This window comes from Lutra lutra, chromosome 13, assembly GCF_902655055.1.
Source record: "Lutra lutra chromosome 13, mLutLut1.2, whole genome shotgun sequence".
Classification (NCBI taxonomy): domain Eukaryota; kingdom Metazoa; phylum Chordata; class Mammalia; order Carnivora; family Mustelidae; genus Lutra; species Lutra lutra.
This window is the reverse complement of record NC_062290.1, coordinates 84,359,590-84,377,822: the sequence shown is the minus strand read 5'-3', so window position 1 is coordinate 84,377,822 and position 18,233 is coordinate 84,359,590. Positions and strand designations below refer to the sequence as shown.

At 49.3% G+C, this 18,233-nt stretch overlaps 1 protein-coding gene across 16 annotated transcripts in view; it reads left to right on the top strand.

Moving 5' to 3' along the window:
- Positions 1 to 18,233, top strand: part of DENND1A (DENN domain containing 1A) — a 504,146-nt gene that overhangs the window by 446,454 nt on the left and 39,459 nt on the right. For 9 of the 16 annotated variants that reach the window (XM_047699504.1, XM_047699500.1, XM_047699497.1 and 6 more), the window contains 2 exons: positions 7,659 to 7,790; positions 16,972 to 17,103. In XM_047699504.1, coding sequence (XP_047555460.1) covers positions 7,659 to 7,790; positions 16,972 to 17,103 — 264 coding nt within the window. The remainder of the gene's footprint in view (positions 1 to 7,658; positions 7,791 to 16,971; positions 17,104 to 18,233) is intronic. The other 7 variants (XM_047699506.1, XM_047699505.1, XM_047699501.1 and 4 more) reach the window with 1 other exon arrangement.

Below are 18,233 nucleotides of genomic sequence, written 5' to 3'. Positions count from 1 at the left end.
GCCTGATTGTCTGGCCTTGTACAGGGGGGTTAACACAGCAGAGGGCATTTTTCTATGATAACGGATGTCGTCCTTATCACAGTTGCCACCCTTCGATAATCACCTACTGAGAATGGTCCAGGCCAGGAGCTGTCACACTGAAGCCTTAGAACAACCCTGGGCGGTTATGATTCCCATTTCCTGTGTAGAGAGGCTAGGCTGTGGTGCAGAGGTGAAGAGACTTGCCTAAGGTCACACTCCTGGGGCCTGTAGAGCCTGGATCGGGTTCCAGACCCCTCCATTTCCAGTGTCCGTGCCCTTACCATGACAGCCTTTCATACAGCCCTCCAGAAACAAGTGTTTGCTCTCCGAAAGGTGGTTGGGAGCGTGTACTTCATTATCCCACACCCCCAAGATGTGCAACTCTAACAAGGGCCTTTGTCGTCTTGGCAGTTTTTTTAAAAAATTGAAAGCAGTTTTAATTCTATGAAGTCAGAACGGAACTCTAATTAACTTGAAACGGTCCAAGGAATTGATTCCTTTCTTTTAATTGCAAAATAATTTGTTCCGACTAAGCATTTAAATTCCGAGCTTCAGCTGAGAATGAGTTTTTAACAGCTGAGATTCCAGTCCCCAAATAAAAATCCTGTCCTGGACATCCAGGTAGACCCTAACTGTGGTTGGTTGTGCCCTGCCAGCGGCCGGCAGGTGGAATTCTTTCCTTGGATATAAAGGCTGATCCATACTTTTTTTTTTTTTTATCTCCTACCCCAGTCTCATGGAAGTGAGTTGGATAAAATATAGAGTGGCAGGGAGGGGGGTAGTTCTCACACCAAACTTTCAAACCTCCTTGACGACCTGATCGTAGGCTCAGCTGGTGTTAGAACAGTCCTTGAACTAAGTCGAGGAAGGGGTCCCTCCTCAGGCCGAGGACAGATGTTTTCCATTGGTTGGATCTGCCCTCTGCATGCCATCACCTCCCTCCCAGTACGTGGGAGCCTTGGGCCTGACGAAAATCCCCTCTTTCTGATATGTAACATTTCTGCAGATAACCAGCGAAGCCCCCATTTTTTGATGTTGTCGTTCAAAGGTTCACTTAAACAATCTAGATCACCCTCTTTCCACGCCACCTCCCCTTCCTTTCCTTGATAGTATCTGAAGCAGGTTTTCCCCCCTCCCCTTCTCCTCTTCCCCCTGCCAGTCTTTTCAAGAATAGCTTCAGGAGGTAACGTTCTATAGAAAGTGTCAGTACATTTCAGGTGACGCGAATGGTGAAGGCATTTTATAGAAATGTGGCTTGTCACCATCGGACTGTTGACAGATCTATTAGTGCACCTTTTTCAATTTTCACTTTTCCCCCCTTCGGTCTTACAGATTTCTACAGACTTCATATTTTGCAGTTGTTCTTGGAAGAGCGATTTTGTAATTGAAACTCTAGCATTGTTCGGTGCAGACAGGACTTGGTCTTCAGCCGTGCTCTCCTGCTCCCTTTCTTGAGCTAATTTAGGATTTGGCTCCATCTGACCTCTCTCACTGCTGTAGAAAATATTTCCTTGGCTTTTTTGTTCCCCTCCCCTCTGCCCCCTCCCCTTCGCATGGCAACATATCCGTGTGGCTCCCCAGATGTGTCTAATACAGACATCTCAAGTTTGGTTTCTGCTATGAAATCGAGGCAGTTCCCAACAAAGATCCAATTTTCAAATGTACTGGGTTGCCACCTGGCCTCCTCTACCTCCGCATAGTGATGGTGACCTCGCAGATATAATCAAGAACCCAGTCTTGCCCTCTGCGCTCTCGCCTTGGGTTTGAATTGCAAATAGAAAATGTGGGGCCGACCTGCGGAGAGGTCACCACGGTGTGTGGAGGGTCCATCTCTAATATGACTGAGCAGGGCCCCTTTTCCATCCCTTGTTCATTTGTGCTGCAGATTTTCAAAGCATCTGAGAGAGGAGCTTTCCGGGTATCCGTGTGACCATTGGCAAATAATTGTTAATAGATACTGTAGTGTGGCTTTATTCCGTACCGGCTCTGCTTCAGCCCAACAACAAAAAAAGAAGGATGGATAGCATATTTCTCTGGATAAATGCAGCAAGGTGGTCAAGTTCTTCTGTAGCTTGGCCTCCTTTGAAGTCTGACTTGCTCAAAATTAGGAAGAAGAAGAAGCGGCCAAGATGCTACCCAGCTGCCGCTTTCTAAAGGGAGGACGGGGAGCTCTCCTCCAGAGCGTCTCCCCGCTGGACCTGGCGTGTGGGAGGATGCCACGTGCCTGGGCTCCTGGCTGTCAAACAGACTTGCCTCCTCTGCCCGTGCCGTGCAGGGCTGGCATCAGAGTGGCCTGTCTGAAAGACGATGGCCGCACATGTGCTCCTTCTCTCCTGCAGGGAACATTAAGATACTCACCTAAGGGCGTCATGTTTACGTCCATTGGGAAACCCCTGGAAGATGATCTTTTCTTCCTCCAGTATCGGACTGAGTCACATGGGCCCATTTAACAGCCCTTTTGAAAGTTCCTAAATCTTTGCTCCCAGAAAGCTAAGTCGAGCTTGTCGATGTGAAAGTTTGTGACGGAGAGGAGCAAATTCACAGTTAGGTCAGCGTAGCCTTGAGTCTCTGGCCACACGTTTCCTAGTGTATTGAAGGGAGTAAGCATGAGTGGGGTAGGGAGATCTAGGTAGACTCTTGTAGAACAGACATTTTCACACCTTACCCCACAACTGTCAGCTCCCTGTCTCCTGCACATTAAAATACGCTACAGCCTCAATCACAGAAATTCCAACTCTGGATATTGTTTTGATATCAATATTCATATTTTAATTTGCATTCGCTGTGGTGTGAAGTAGACTGCGAGAGAAGGGCACTGTACGAATCTGAAAACAGAGGCCAGCAGCCCGAGTCAGAGATGTGAGGGGGTCTGCCTCACGCCCCCCACCCCCCTGGGGCCTTTGAACCCCCAGCACAGCGGTGTGTGTTTGGGCTTCTGAGGTACCTAATCGGGTTTAGTGGGATTGCAAAGGATAGTAACTCTGTGAACTTGAGTAAGTTAGTAGACCTCTCCCAACCTGGTTTTTCTCTCATGTAACTAGGGGAAGGATCGACTTTTACTGGGTTGTTATAAGGGTTAGAAGAGGTAATCGCTTTCAGCAGCAACAACACTTAGGAGCCACTCATGAAACGGGAATCTCCATCTTATTCATTTCCTCTTATCCCACGTCCAGAGCAGCCGATCTGTCCAGACCCCCACGTGTGCACACCTTGAGGGCATGGCTGGCAGAAGATACCCTCCCTTTTGGTCATGCACTTGGCCACCAGAGCAGTTTTTCTAGAACACAGCACTGAGTCCCTCTCTTGATTAAAATCTTTCAGACCTTCCTCCACCTCAGCCCAGAGGACTTCTTGGAATGCCCCAACTTCGGAGCGACTTGTCCTTCCTTAACCAGGCAGCGCTCTCTCATACCCCCGGCCCAGAAAACTCTACCAACATCTCTGCCTCATGAAGTCATAGCCTCGGCTCCTTCCAGGTCCAGCGCCTTCCCCAGCTCCTACCCAAGGCCACTCAGCCCCCTTCCTCCCCTGGGTTCCTGCCTCTGACTTCTCAGAGGTACTCTGTCCAGCGATGTACTATACGCTGTCCCTGCCTCCTCCACAGGCAGGTGGAGGTTAGACGCCCCCAGTCATGACGTTTGATTCCAGCAAACTCTTAGGGAAAGGGACAGGAACTGAATGAATTTCTGACCCCTTTACTTTACCAAGAGATGAGAACTGGTTGGGCCCCAGGGCTCCTGGTAAGAAATTTGTCACCCTGTGGTGGCCCCTGACCCACAGCTCTGTCTAGTTTCTTCCTCCTGTGTGACCCTTCCAGAAGGAACAGATTTACCCCTCCTGTCAGCTTCTTGGTTTTGCATTTTCAAAATGACATTTCAACAGTCTTTTTTTTTTTTTTCCTGTTTACAAACAAAAAGCATGTTTATTGGAGACAGTTCAACAAATCAGACAAGCAAAAAGAAAATGATCTTGTTTTATAACCTGCATTTTCACTTACTGTATTCTGAGCACTTCCCGGACCACTGAATGTTTCTCTTCTGCACATCACTGTTTTAAGTGGCTACAGAAAATGTTATCTGATGGACATGTATTCATTAATCAGTCCCTTTCTTGGATACTTAACTTAGGTCCAGTTTATTTTCTAGGCCAAATATTCTTGTAGTAAAACATTGCAGGAATTCTTAATTATTTCGTTAGGATAAATTTCTAGGAATGTAATTAATGGGCCAAAGGGCACGCACCTCTTTTAGGATTTTGATATAAATTGCCAATTTGTATTCCCTCTAGAAGGGTATGAGGGTGCCTGTTTTCCCAAACCCTTTGCTGACAGCTCCTCAGCTCATTCTGAGCCCACAGTTTCTTTAATCACAGAATCTCTACCGAGTGTGAGATCCCTGCTAGAAGATACAGCAGAGGATGTGAGTTGGCCCTATTTCTTTCTCGACTAGGGCTCCTCCCACTCTGCTGTCCCTGGGAGGAAGCAGTTGTCCTTCCCCAGCTACAGGAAATAGTGAAGAAGTGAATAAATTGGCAGGGCGAGCCACGGGACTTTGTAAGAAGTCTTTTTGCACTCTGGGATCTTCTAACTGAAGAAAATTAATGTGCGGCACTGTTTTTTCGATGCACAAGCACATTTGTATATCGGACGCATTTGCCTTCCAAATGTTCAACTCAATTTACAAAGATTGATCAGAGAGCATGTACTGTATATTCAAGGCTCTGGGGCAGAGAACCCAAACCCCAAGGACCTGACAGTCTTTAGGGATAGGAAGTAAGTGCAAAGAGAGCATGAGGGGTGGCGGCCGAGGGCCAGTGTAACAGAAAGGGAAAACCTGATGGTCCGTTGAGTGCCTCCTCAACTCAGTACCTTCACGGGTGTGTTGTTGTGGGTCGATACTGGTATAAATGCCAGAAATCAAAGAGCTCTTGGTTCCTCCACTTTCTAGCTGTCTAGCTTTGGGTGAGTTGCCCCCTTTGAGCCTTGTTTCCTCACCTATAAAAGAGCGATAATCCTGTTTACCTTGTGGTTGCTGTGGAAACTGAGTGTGATAGTGAAGGTCAAGGGTCTGGAAAAGTGCCTGCCGGTAGTAGACGCTCAACACAACCCAGGGAAACTCTTTCTAGATGGTGCTCTTTTCCATTTTGCAGGGGCTGCAGAGCTGACGTTCCGTTTGCATAGGACTGTAACATGCTCCAAGCTCCCTCATGTTTCATCTCCTTTAATTCATTCTTTTCTTAGCTTTGACGTTCACCAAGCAGGTGGTGGTCTCCCCATTGTAAAAATAAAGAAGTAGGTAACAAAAAAGGTCGAAAAGATCAGCTAGTTAATAGCAAAAACAAAACTAGAAAACAGTGTTTCCTTCTAAGCTTAAACTAAGACACCTTTCCCAAAAACCCCACATACATTTTTTTAAAAGAGCTATCATCTTATAGTTTTTATTACCATCAGTATTTTCCCACCATGTACCCTTACTGCTCCATTTCTTTATATTTTTTTCAGCTAGTCACTCAGTATTTTTCCTGAACTAAAATGGATTCTTTTCCTCCCTTTTTCGTTTTTTCTTTTTCTTTTTCTTTTCTTTTCTTTTCTTTTCTTTTCTTTTTTTTTTTTTTTTAACTGTTTAGCTTTACTCAACCTTTGTGTCTGTCTTCTCAGTAACCCCACCTGGATCCAGAATGCCCCTTTTGCCCTTTGTTACTTGCTGGCACAGATGGAGCCCCTCCCCTTCTTTGTTCCACTTGACCCGAGCACCTTAGGGCAGCCCCTTTTCTAAAAGAGCCATTTCTAATTGGCTGTCGGCAGCCTCTCATCACGCAGCCTCAGCCAGGCTAAGACTTGGGGGCCACTTACCGAAGGCCCTCCCTGCGAAACCAAGAGGCCATCACCTCCCTGTGTTGTTACCAAGCAGGGCTAGAGGCGGCAGCTGAGTGAGTAGGGTTGAATGTAGCAAGGTCCCTACAGTTTATTATAATAAAGTTTATACCTTATTAGTTGGTCTTCTCTCTGTTATTACCAAGTGTTGTACTTAGTACATTATTGAGTCCTAATATTCTAGACAGACTTATATCACTGTGTTTCCTTTAGTCCTCACAGCTACCCTATCCCTATTTTACAGACGAGGAGACAGAGATTCACACATATTCCTTGTGTTTCTTCCTTAATGCATTATTACCCAGGGAAGGACCACTTTCCTCCATTTGCCACCATTCTCTTTATTTGCCTAAGTTAAAAGCAACCCATTGTCAAGTCTTTTGTGTGCAAAATTTAATGAGTACTAGAGTCCCATGTCTTGTTGACCAAAATATGTCTTTGTTTTTGCAATGAAAAGAATTGGAATTTTTATTTATTATCTCATTCTGACTGGGAGTATTTTTACTGGGTTAAAAAAAAATAATTATTTAAATGGTTGTTATTTGTATGTTTATTCTCTGCCTTGCTCCAACGAAGAGCTAGTCAACTTCTACAACTTGGGGGAAACGTGTGATCCGTACAGCATAAGTGGGCACCATCCCCATCCCAAAGAACCAAAAAAAGCATCACCTGCCTTTTGCACATTGGGGTTTTTCTTTTCTTTATACATCGACTTCATTCAACAGCAGCCCAAAATTAAATGTAAATTTCTGAATTTCAGTATATTACTTTGGTTCCCTAAATGTTCTCCAAGTCATAAGATCCAAACTCAGAGTTGGGTCTCCTCATTCTCTGCCAGAGGGACTAACTAAGGCTAGAAAAGGCGGGGAGCACAAACACCTCATTTTTCACAGACAGTAACGTCATCAGTAAACAAGCAGAGAGGAAGTGTCCATACTCACAAATAACAAAGTACGCAAATTAAAACAACAATGAGGTCTAATTTTGCACCTCTTAAATTAGCAATACATTTTTAAAATGACAAGGCTAACAAATACCATGAAACTGGTAACTCATCCTTTGCCAGTGGTTGGTGTAAATTGGAAAGAAATTTGGTAGAATGAATAAAAAGGCTTAAAGTGTTTATATCTTTTGACCTAGTAATTTCATTCCTAGGGATTTCTAGAAAAGAAATAATCCAAAAGAAAGAAAAACTGTGACGTTTATCACTATGGTGTTTAGGAAGGAAGGGAGGGAGGGAGGGAGGGAGGGAAGGAATAACCTAAATGCCCAATAATAGCAGAATAATTTATTAAATCATTATATATCCACTCAATGAGATATTATGCATCTATTAAAATTATCATTAAAATGACTGTAGCACCGTGGAGATGCTTATAATATAGTAGGAAAAAATAGAATGTAAAATTATGCATGAGCTGTGATTGCAAGTAATTTTTAAATGTCTGCACGTGAGCAAAGTGAATATGTAAAAATGGAAATAGCTGTGTAAGGTAGTAGGACAGAAAGATTTCCCCCCCGCTATTATGAATTATTATGTTGTCTTTGTAACTGCGTGTGTATGATTGTGGTTTCCCCTGTCCTTAAAAGTCAAAGAGCCAAAGTTACCCTTCTGCTTCCTCCATCTCCAGCAGGAGGAGAGGCTGTGAACATCCGAGAGGGAGTGTTCTGTGGCAGGCCCCTGAGCTGTGGGGTCGGAGGGGGGCACCTGCTCGAGGCAGGTGCCTTGACCCCTACACCAACCCCGACTGGCTTCTCCCTGCAGGACATCACCGAGAATGGCTGTGCCCCCACTGCGGAAGAGCAGTTGCCGAAGACCGTGCCGTCCCCGCTGGTGGAGGCCAAGGACGCGAAGCTCCGAGAAGACCGGAGGCCAATCACTGTCCACTTCGGACAGGTATGTACCCTGGCCCTTGGACTGGTCTTGTTTTCGTTTTGTTTTGTTTTGTTTTAGCAGAAGCTGGAGCATTGCGGGAGACAGGCTTTTCGTTTCCACTCTCTTTGGCAAAACCACTCCATGGAGCTTTGCACATCTTTGAATGTTTATTTGGTACAAACATGGTTCGAAGGGGAATTTTTCAAAAATTTTGAGGAGACAGCATGGCTCTGGTCATAAACGAGCTCAGCTCTTGAATGAAGTCATTAAATGCGGCTGCCGCCTCCCCCACTCCAAGACCTTCCGTGGAAGACGCCTCTGTTAGCTAAGCATCTCATTAGAACACTTTAGCATCCCAGGCCCTTCTTTGCACCTTCAAATAAAAGGCAACAAGTGAAGTCTTAAAAAAAAAATCAATTAGGAGTTCTTTATTAATGTACTTCCTGAAAATCAATACTGGGAGTCGTGCTTCTCAGAGCAAACCCCCACGCTACTCTTCGAGAGATCCAATTCCTTCACCAACTATTTCTGATGACCCGAGCATTGGAAAAATTGTCTATTTGTTTGATTTTTCTTCCCCTTTAAGTAAAACGTTGCTTTCTGTATGGAAACTGAATTTTTAAATCTATTTCCAAGCCGTGGTTGTGTTTTTAGCTGAAAAAGATTGTAGACTGCCCCCGATTTCTCTCGAACTGACTCTCTTGATGAGCAGAAGTCATACTTATTTGGTTTGTGGAAAATGGCTGTCAGCAAGATGGGACTGTGACACGCATTTGCAGGGCTCCTTATTTTTAAATCACTTGATTCTTGAACTATTTATTAGATGGAGTATGATTAAAATCGTCTTTATGATTTTATCTTAAATACTGTTGCTTTTTCATCACATAAAGGATCTAAAAACATACATTTTAAGTGCCCTGTTTTTAACAGACATTTATCAAGTGCCTACTGTGTATCAGCATTGAGCTCTTTAGAAATGAAGAGAATTAATGAAATGGTTGCTCTGGGTTATTACGTTAAGGGGTGAGTTTGTTGACACATAAGAATCTTCTCTGTAATCAGTGTTTTCAGATAATGCATTCATACATCTTAAACTTGGGGAGGTTTGTCCCTCTTTTGGATTTTACACTTAAAAAGGACGTTCTAAGAATTGAACCGTAGTAGTGCGAGAAAGGAGCATTCTTGGGGCAGTGCTCCCTTGGTCCATGCTTCTCTTTCGGATGGTGTTGTGTTTCCACCCCTGAAGAGCTGCCTTCTGTGGGGCTCAGGCCCTGTTGGGGAAATCTGCACCCCGGTTTCCTGGCGGAGTTCGCTGCAAGCACAGCCCCAGTTGTAACCAGCATGGCATTCCAGAGCCAGCTTCCTGCTTTCCTTTGTCCTCATTCCTGCACACACTAACCTTCCCATGAAAAGAGCCCCTCGCTGGAGTTTGAAGCCCATTACAGAGAAAGAGGGGGCGGGGGAGAGGGATTTCATGGTGTTAAACATTCCATTTTCGAAACACAAAAAAGGAGGCCCTATTTGAAATGGAGAAAAACCTTCTTTCCATTTCAGCAAGAAGTAGAGATGCTTTAATGTCATTCCCAGCTAAATGCAGAATAAGAGTGTGTGTGTGTGTGTGTGTGTGTGTGTTTGCGCGCGCACGGGTGGGGGATAAACAATTAAAAAAGCCACCCCAAACTCTGTTGAAATAAGAGCTGTCTGTGCCTTCACAGGTCTGTAAACTGGAGAGGATGAAAGTGGCTTTTTCTCCCCGTTTGTCACTTCCCTCACGTGGCTGCCAGCATTATGCAAGTATACAGGAAGGCAGGAATTTTTTTTTAATGCATGCATGCGGATTAAGGTCAAGCCCCAAGTATCAGCCATGCAGCGGGCTCTCCCTTACAGCTGCAGCCAGCAGAGCCTACCCACAGCCGCGAGATGCCTTAATTGAGACGTGCTGTCAAAGTGACAAACACATTTGCATACAGTCTACACTCTATTTATTTTCTCTGGAAAGGTCTACAGTCTGCTGTTGGTTGAACATTCTTAATCAGTTTGCTGCAAGTGAACTGCCAGCCAGCTCACTTGTGCCGACCCGCTTCTTCATTAGGTGACAGATTAGCTGCAGGGGGGATGGGCCAGGGAAACCGCAGACCCCTTTCTTTTAACTCTTTCTGGCTGGCTTCGCCCCCCGTGCTCGGTTGTCCTTTCGCGCTTTTCCGTGGCGCCCGCCCGGTTTGATGAGCCCGTGACCGGAACCAGCAGTGTTTCTAGAGCACCTACTACTGGCAGGGATGAGTTTTAGGGACTTCTAGGCTCCTCAAAGAACAGTCTTTTGAGTTCCGTTTCAGAAATTTGTGCCACACCCTCCTACCATCTGTGCTATTCTTTTCCTTGCTGTTTTTCTTTAAATAGACTCAGACCTGACATCCGTACCAGCTTTAGTCGTATGATAAGTAATGACGTTGACAGGATCACAGGCCTGACGTACTAGTCCAGTTTTTTTTTCCCCCTAAGGCCTATCAAAAAAATCTTTTTAAGTGTCAATCCATACATCGCCTGAACCACTCATGGGGGCCCAGCAGTACGCATTCTGTTTTGGGGAAGCGTGTCATCTCTGCCCTAGCCCTTCAAGGAAGGGACCACTAGCTGCAATTTAGGGACCCAGACCCAAAGCCCAGGGACCCGAAGGGACCTGGCCAGGGCCACGGGAGCCAGTACAGCAACCTAGGACGGTCCAGCTACAGAGCCCACGCCAACTCCCTCACCAAGCAGGGATTTCAGCTCTTTGATGTCTGTGAAAGCCAATGCATCCAGCGAGATAATTTGAACTAGCCAGACAACAACGCTGTCCTCAGAAAGACTTTGCCTTGGGTTAGCGTTTCAGTGGATCTCATTCTTTAAGAGCACTGAGCTCTCCAGCGGGGACAGAGACTGTCGAGGTGGTTATTACATCCTAGGAGTGCTCTGTGTCGCCAGCCAGGGGACCTTTGTGGGGACACGGGGTAGGGTGGCAGGGAGCCAGCACGGGCCTGTGTGGGACCCCTCAGACGCAGCTGTGCCGGGTGCTGGCCAGAGCTGTCTCTGCTGGGGGAGAGAAGGTGCTGTCCTGTCTCTCTGCCTCATGGCAGCTTCCTCCTCTGAGGCCATGACCACCCCTCCGTTTAATGATGCATCTGTCCATCCATGTATCGGGACCTACAAGGGGCAGAACGAGGGAGACAGACCAGCCAATGCGCAGTCCACCCAAGAGCGGTGAGAATGGAAGTGAGATGAGCCTGGGACACTTGGGGCCCCACAGAGGCCATCCCTTAACCCCCAGGACCACTCTCCGCAGCCCCAAGTTGGGCCCTATCAGTAAAAAATGTTTTGTCAACCAGCTGAACTCACGAATAGTTCATTTGTTTTCTAGAACAGGCACACGTGTCACCACGCGGCGCTCACGATCACCGTTGATGGTTCCAGACGAGCAAAATGGATTTTCAGTGAGCCCCTGCACGGCTTCTGTAAAGCGTTCAGAAATCTCAAATAACTTGAGAATGCCTGTTCCTACCTTGAAAAGTATTTAGGTTTGGAGAGGCTTTAAATAACTCTTTTTGTTTCCCCTCCCAAGTTCGGAATAGTTGAGAAATAAGGCCCAGGAGATAGTCAAATGAGAGGAAAATGCCAACTTTTTTTACTGATAAGGCTGAAAGGAGAATACTGTTTTAGACCTAAGGCCAGATGGGCTTGCTAAAACTTCACTTCAGAATTACAGAGATGGAGCTACCTGCACAGGAGAAGGGGACGGCTGCAGGCAGCCCCCAGCAGGGCCCCGGACTGGCCGCTTGGCGGGAGGGAGCCTCGAGGGCCCGTGGAGCCCAGACATGCTCAGGGAGGCCCTCCTCTTCTCCTGGCGGGAGCGAGTAAGCGGGTGCAGAGAGAAGCTAAGGACCCCCCCCCCTTGCCCTGTGTTTTTCTCTCCTGGGCAGGTGAGTGGACATGCCCTCCTCTCTGTAGATGTGGAGGGTGAAGAAGCAGTGTCCTGCACTCACCCCTCAGCCAGAACCTCTTGCCTCGACCCCTTCTTCAGGGAGATGAGCAGAGGTAACACCTCCGGGAGAGGCAGACGCTCCCTGCATCTAATAAGGTGGACAAACCACTAGGTGCTTTCACATCTCTGCTTGTTTAACTGAGTCTTGACCAGCTGGTGAGGAAGAAAGCACAATACGCATTGTGCTAACGAGGAGACAGGCGTGGAAGACATGTGCTTGAACTGGTAGCTAAGGACGCTGCGTCACCAGCTGCAGCTCTGCCTCTCGGGGCCAGCCCCCACCCCCCACCCCTGGCCAGGGCCACCTGACTGAATGTGGGAGCCCAGTGACTGGCCTCTGGTCCTGCCTACATGCTGGCAGGGCTGCGTCCCTGGCCGGTGGCCAGGCCTCCTCAGGAAGTGGGAGGACAGGACTCTCCCAGAAACATCAGGGTAAACCCACAGGGCCCCCTTCCTGTGTTCCCTCCAAATGATTGATCCTGCAGACGAGGTAACTGCCTGCCTTCCAATCTGGTAGCTTCCAAAATGTACATTCTCCCAGTGGAGCCAAGGTTTCTAAATCTCTTTAACATAAAGCTTGAAAAGCCAGTTAAACCGAAGCCCAAACTAAGCACTGTCATGTCTCCCAGACATCTGGGACAGAGGGATTTGGCTACACCCCCCAGGAACAGCTCTTGGAATATGGTTGCCTGCTCGTTTGTGCACATGGAGAGCTCTGGCTTGACAAGCATGAGCTGGGTCACTTAGTGCCAGTCTCACACTTGGCTGGAAAAGCTGCCTAGCCAGTAAATGCCTTCTCAGCACCCTTGGCTCCGAGTGCCTTGAGAAACCCCTTCTGAGCTTGGAAGTCACACATGATTCCCTTCAGTTTAGCCACTGACATCTCCAACAGATGTTCCCGTGTTCCCCAGATACCTCAAACCACAAGCCTCGAATCTGAAATACACCCCCCCCCCATCAAACTCTCTCCTCACCCTCCATCTCTACCTCAGTGGATGGCACCGCTGCCTCTCCAGAAGCCTAGGTGCGCTCATTCTCACCTCATGGCCTCTCCCTTCCGCCTCCTGGACACTGCTTGGTCCTCTCCTCTCCATGGCTTCCCTCACAGCTGTGGTTCAAGCTGTGTTATCACTCAGCGGGACGGTTCCACGGTCTCCTGACTGGCATCTGACCTCCAAACTTCCCCCCACTACACACCCCACCTGGCTTTGCGGGGTCCACTTAAGGGATCCACGAGTGGCCTTGTCACCTCTCTGCTCCTCCCCACCCCCAAACATTCCCTCTTCATCCTTGGCTTGGCACACAAGGCCCTTCATGGTCCACCTGTTTGGCCTCAGAGAAGGTCCCTTTTGTAAATCCCCAGGCTCCCCTGGGGAGACCTAGCTGCTCCCGTCTTTATGCTACCCTTAGAGCTTGGCACGTGCCGTGCATCTCCCACAGCCTGTCATTATTTCTTTAAGGCTTGTCCTCCCCTGTGAGAATATGAGCCTCTGGAAAGTCTACCACAGGCCCTGGCACTGAACTGGCAGGCAGTAAACATCTTAAGTTTTATTATTGATGTGGATTTTTAAATTGATTAATAATTGATTGATTATTGTTTAAGTACGCGCTCTGTGTCCAGCCAGTTACTCGGTTTCATTTCAGTTGCTACGCTTATAAATCTGTTCATGTGAAGAAGAAAAATGAATATTCCATTAGTGGCCAAAAACCACTTCCAAATCACTTTCCATAAATAAGGGTTTTATGTCCAAGTAGAAACAGCTTTGTATTACAGGAATTTAGATCCTCTTAGTTCATGTTTTTATGAACTCCCAAGGTCTAGTCCTGTATGCCTCAGGAAAGGGAGGGCGGGGAGAGTACTGGGACACCCGCCCACATCCCCAGGATGGGTTGACCTAGGCGGCAGGGGAGCGAGGGAGAGAGCAGGCAAGGGAAGGAAAAGCCTGGCGTCCCCTGAATTATATTGTGTAAAGCAAAGAGTTTGTCTATAAAAGAGACTAAGCTGCATGACCAAATGCAAAGTATTAATTTAACTTGGATTATGGTGGAGTTTTTTTTAAGCTTTAAAGACATTCATAGGGAAGTTGGCAGATTTGAAGATGGACTGGGATGTTAGTCTATGTATGGTGGAATTGTTAATATTCTGGTTTGTGGGGGGTTATCTTTATTCCTAGGAAATGCACACGGAATCATTTAGGGGCAACATACCAGGACGTCTGAAACTTGCTCTCAAGTGGTGTGGTCAGAATATTGTGCAGGGGCGCACACACCCATTCATGGAGACAGAAAAAGAAAATACAGCCCCGTCCCCCACAAAAATGTAACTACTGAAAAAGCAGATGCTGAGTGGTCGCTGGGGGGCAATGTGGGAGAGAGGGCAAAGCCCAGGTTTTAGCATCGGGCAGCTGTGGAATTCAGTTTCAGCTCTGTGACTATCTAGCTGTTACGAACTAACCTCAATGAAATCAGTTTCCCTATCTGGGGAGTGGGGATAATAGTATCCTTGTCGTGAGTTGTTGTAATGGTTCTGTGATTCCGTTCAACCAAGTGCTGCCCATCGGCCCTCCGTAAACGTGTATTTCTCCAGGGGGAGGGGGAGAGGGAGAAGGGCTAGCTGTCAGTCACCCAGTGACCCAGCTGCCTCACCTGGCCTGGCAGCCCAGCACACGAAGCTCCCCCCAGCTCTTGGTGGGAAAACCCACACCTCATCAGAGCCAGGCTTACGCCCCAGAGCAGAGGACCAGAGGCTGACAGCGTGGCCAGGAGATGGCGCCTGAAGGAGCAGGTACCCAAGCTCCCGGCTGGCTAGGATATTGGGCGCGGGAGGCCATGGGGCACGTTGGGGTACCAGATGTGAGGAGCATCATGGGCTGCAGTCCCAAGTCATTTTCTTAGTCTAACTCACCAGCCGTGCTCTCGCAGCCCACAAAGCAGAGCCCTTGCCCGCTGCTCTTTCAAACCCAATTACTTCCAAACCCTATTTCCCCTTTTCCGTCACCCCTTTCTGCTCTCTCAGCCATGTCTGCGCGTGAGAAGGCAGGTGCTACTGTGGTGGGTCCCCCAGTCCAGCTCCTCTGGCTCCAGTCCAGCTGTTGCCAGCTGCTGCCAGCTGCAGCGTGACCACAGGCTGTTCTGCCTTCAGTCCTGGTGGGGTCGCCCTCCCAAGTTGTTTCGACTCATTCGCTGCCATTCCAAAAGCAGCAAGGTCCCTAATTGCTGGTGGGTTTGTCAGGTATGCCTGGGAAGGGTGACTGACGGGCCTTTCTATCCATGTGGACTCACTTTTTCAGAGCCCAGGCTAGCCCAGAGACAGCTTTCCACTGGGAGGTTAACAAGGCCAGGGTTTGCTCCTCTGAGCACACACGTTTGATTTGGGAGGGAACAACTTGCCCATCAAAGGGAAAACTCAGATTCTGGAAATTCAGAACAAGTGGAAAATTCCAGAGAATTCCGCTTAAGCCGGACGTGCCTGGGAGCTTGAGAAGGCCAGAGAGTTCATCACTGGGGGTGGATTTCCTGATGCACCGCAGGCGGCCTGGGAGGTGTCAGCGGCCAGGAGAAAATGCAGGTTCACGAGCAACATGCTGCGTCAGCTGCAGCAGCTGGGCCCCATTCAGCACAGGTGAGGATGGCTGCAGGACGGGGCCAGGCTCCCTCCCTGAGCCCCCACCCCCTAGGACGTTTGAGCACTTTAGCGGTAGTCTGAGCACCTGTTACATGCTAGGCAGGGGGTGGTCTAAGGACAGTCATGGGAGAAGCATGAGCGTGACTTGCTCACCATGAGCCCGGCACTAGGCCAAGACCCAGAGAAACGTATTCCAGCTCCGGCTGTCGTGCTAGGCGGTCCCCACAGGTTAGCCCATTTTCAGCCACCGAGGGGAGCCTCAGGTAGCATCTCCCCTTGCAGAGGGGGACACGGGCCAGACACAGAGAGAATAGAGACTTGGTACAGCTTAGAAGCAACAGTCAGGATTCAAAGCCATGTTGCTTGTGACTAGAGCTCGGGCTTGTACCCCAGCTCTGTGCTGAGAACGTGGCACCTATGTTCTGGTGGCCCCGGTACCCGCTTCTGACTCATTCCTGTTGAGCTTCTCTCACCCCGTGTCTTAGTGTGCGGTGGGCCTCCCCCAGAGCTGCCTCACCCCAGTTCCGCCCAGGCATCAGCCCAGTGGACCCCCTACGTCCCTCTGTTTCCAGGGTCGCATATTGCTGTCCTCAAGGGGTCAATGAGGCACAGGGGCCTCAGAAAACATCAGCAACCGCTGAGATAGGCAGGCCCTTCAGTCCCCCAGAGTGGGACTGTCCCCAGGATTCCCTCCCTGATCACGAACTCACCTGGTCAGAGAACTTACCCAAATCTTAGGGCCCCGCCAGAGTCACCCCCTTCCGAGCTCCCCTGCCCACAGCCCTTTTGGGCTGGAGGTACCTGCTGTCCTCCACATCAAGGCCAGTGCTCATCACCTTGCAAGACCCTGCTAAGTGCCCTTCCACCCTGGACAGAGTCCCATCCTTTTGTCCCCAGCACACAATTTATATAATTCATCTCACTGCTCATCGTGGGCATCTGCCCCAGGCCAGACCCCACGCTGGGGTTGTGAATCCGCTCCTACCCTATCCACTGCCAGGAATATCCTTCCTCTTCTCTTCCTCCTGACAAAAGCCCATCAGCCTGTCCGGGCCACTTCGAGAGCTCCTTCCCGCAGAACCCCTCCCTGACTCCTCCAAGCAGAGCTGTTCCCTCCCTGCTCGGGATCAGCGCCCTCCCCTTGCCTGACGCACTGTCCTGCTACAGGGACAGTGTCAGCCTCCATTCTGTGACCTTGGCCGCCTCACAGGGCCTGGCAAGATGACTTGCCCGGGGGGAGCTTAGGGAATGACCAAGTAGCGAGTGAGCGCAGACTTGAAAGGCGGTGAGTCACAGAAGAGGTGGGAAAAGTGGGAGCATTCCTTGCGCCCTTGAGCAGCCAGTCAGCTCAGCAGAGCGGCGGGGGGCGGGGGAGGGGACCCAGACACAGGGGTGGCTGGCGTTCCGCGGTGCCTGCGTTCCCTATTAAACCTCCATGTGCAGTGCCATGCTTGGGTGACAGGCCGCCTGTATCCCCCGCGTCTCTGCCTGCCCAGCAGTGTGACAGCGGGGCCTCTTTGCCAAGGGACTGACCAGAGCCTAAAAACAGCATTTCTTTTAAGGCCTGCGCCAGAGCAGCTCGGAATCCAGCTCCCTGCCAGGGAGATATTGAGCCCAGCAGGACAAGAGCAGGAAATCTGATTCAGCGAGACCAGAGGAGGCATTTTCTCAGATTAGAATTCTCTGTGCCAAAGGTGGGGAGTTTATCACAGTAGGGAAGGGGAAATAAAACATAAAATATTGAAAATAAATTATATCCCACAAGCAAGATCCTCTGGGAGAATCAACTCGGTGTCAAGGGGCCATGCAGGGAGTCCCCCCACCATGGCTATGGGAGTGCTGTGCCAGGAGCCACCTGTCCTGTTGTCCCCCAGCAGTCCCTAAGCACCTGTGTGAACTAGGTAAATCATTAACCTGGCTGTGCCCAGAGGGAAGGGATGACAGGGACTAATGGAGTGGTGGCCCTGGAAGGAGGGGGGGGTCAGATGGGTTGGGTTGGTTTTCATAATAACGCGGACCCACGGTGTGGGACTTGGTGTGGGACTCTGGCCTCTGACAGGCATTACCTCACTTAATCTTCTCAGCAGCCCTGTAAGATTCATGCTTATTATTATCTCCAGAAAGCCAGTGCTCAGAGAGGTTAAGCAGCTTTCCCAGGGTCACACTCTAAGTGGCAGAGCAAGAATTCCAAACCAGGTCTGTCTGACGCTGGAGACCGGGCTCTCCCTTCCGTCTGCCCCTCTCATCGGACCTTTATCATTCACACGTGCTTCCTGAGGCGTCTGGTTGTAGCTGCCGGTAGTCTGGGACCTGCTTGGGCTCCAACAGTGTGGCCTAGGTTGGCCGTGGAGGTCAGGGTCACTCTGTTTTGCCTCTTCCTCTCTCCTGGCCAAAGCTCCCAGCCACTGCCTGGATTTGGGACTTGGCTCTCTCCCCAAAATAAACCTACACAGTTCCAGATTCCTTAACACTGTGGGGGCAGGGAGGGGCGTGCAAAGCCTCGGTGATGCTGCCCTCCTGATGCCTGCTGGCGTGGGGCAGGGTGCCCAGTAGGTGCTTGCCTTGTTTCACAGGACCTTACCCAGACTGGTGTGGAAGGGTCTAGACTGCCCCGCTTTTCAGGATGGTCAGGGGCCTCACTTTAATCCCCTGGCTGGGAGGATGGATTCAGAGGCAAAGCCCTGGCTTCTCCTACCTGGCCTCCGGCTCCTCGGACCCTGAGGCAGCTTGGCAGCAAAGACGCGTGCCAGCCTCCTGCACACACGATCTGAGATCGCACTGACCGTGCCCCTCATTTAGGTTATTGTTTGGCCCACGTTCGTTT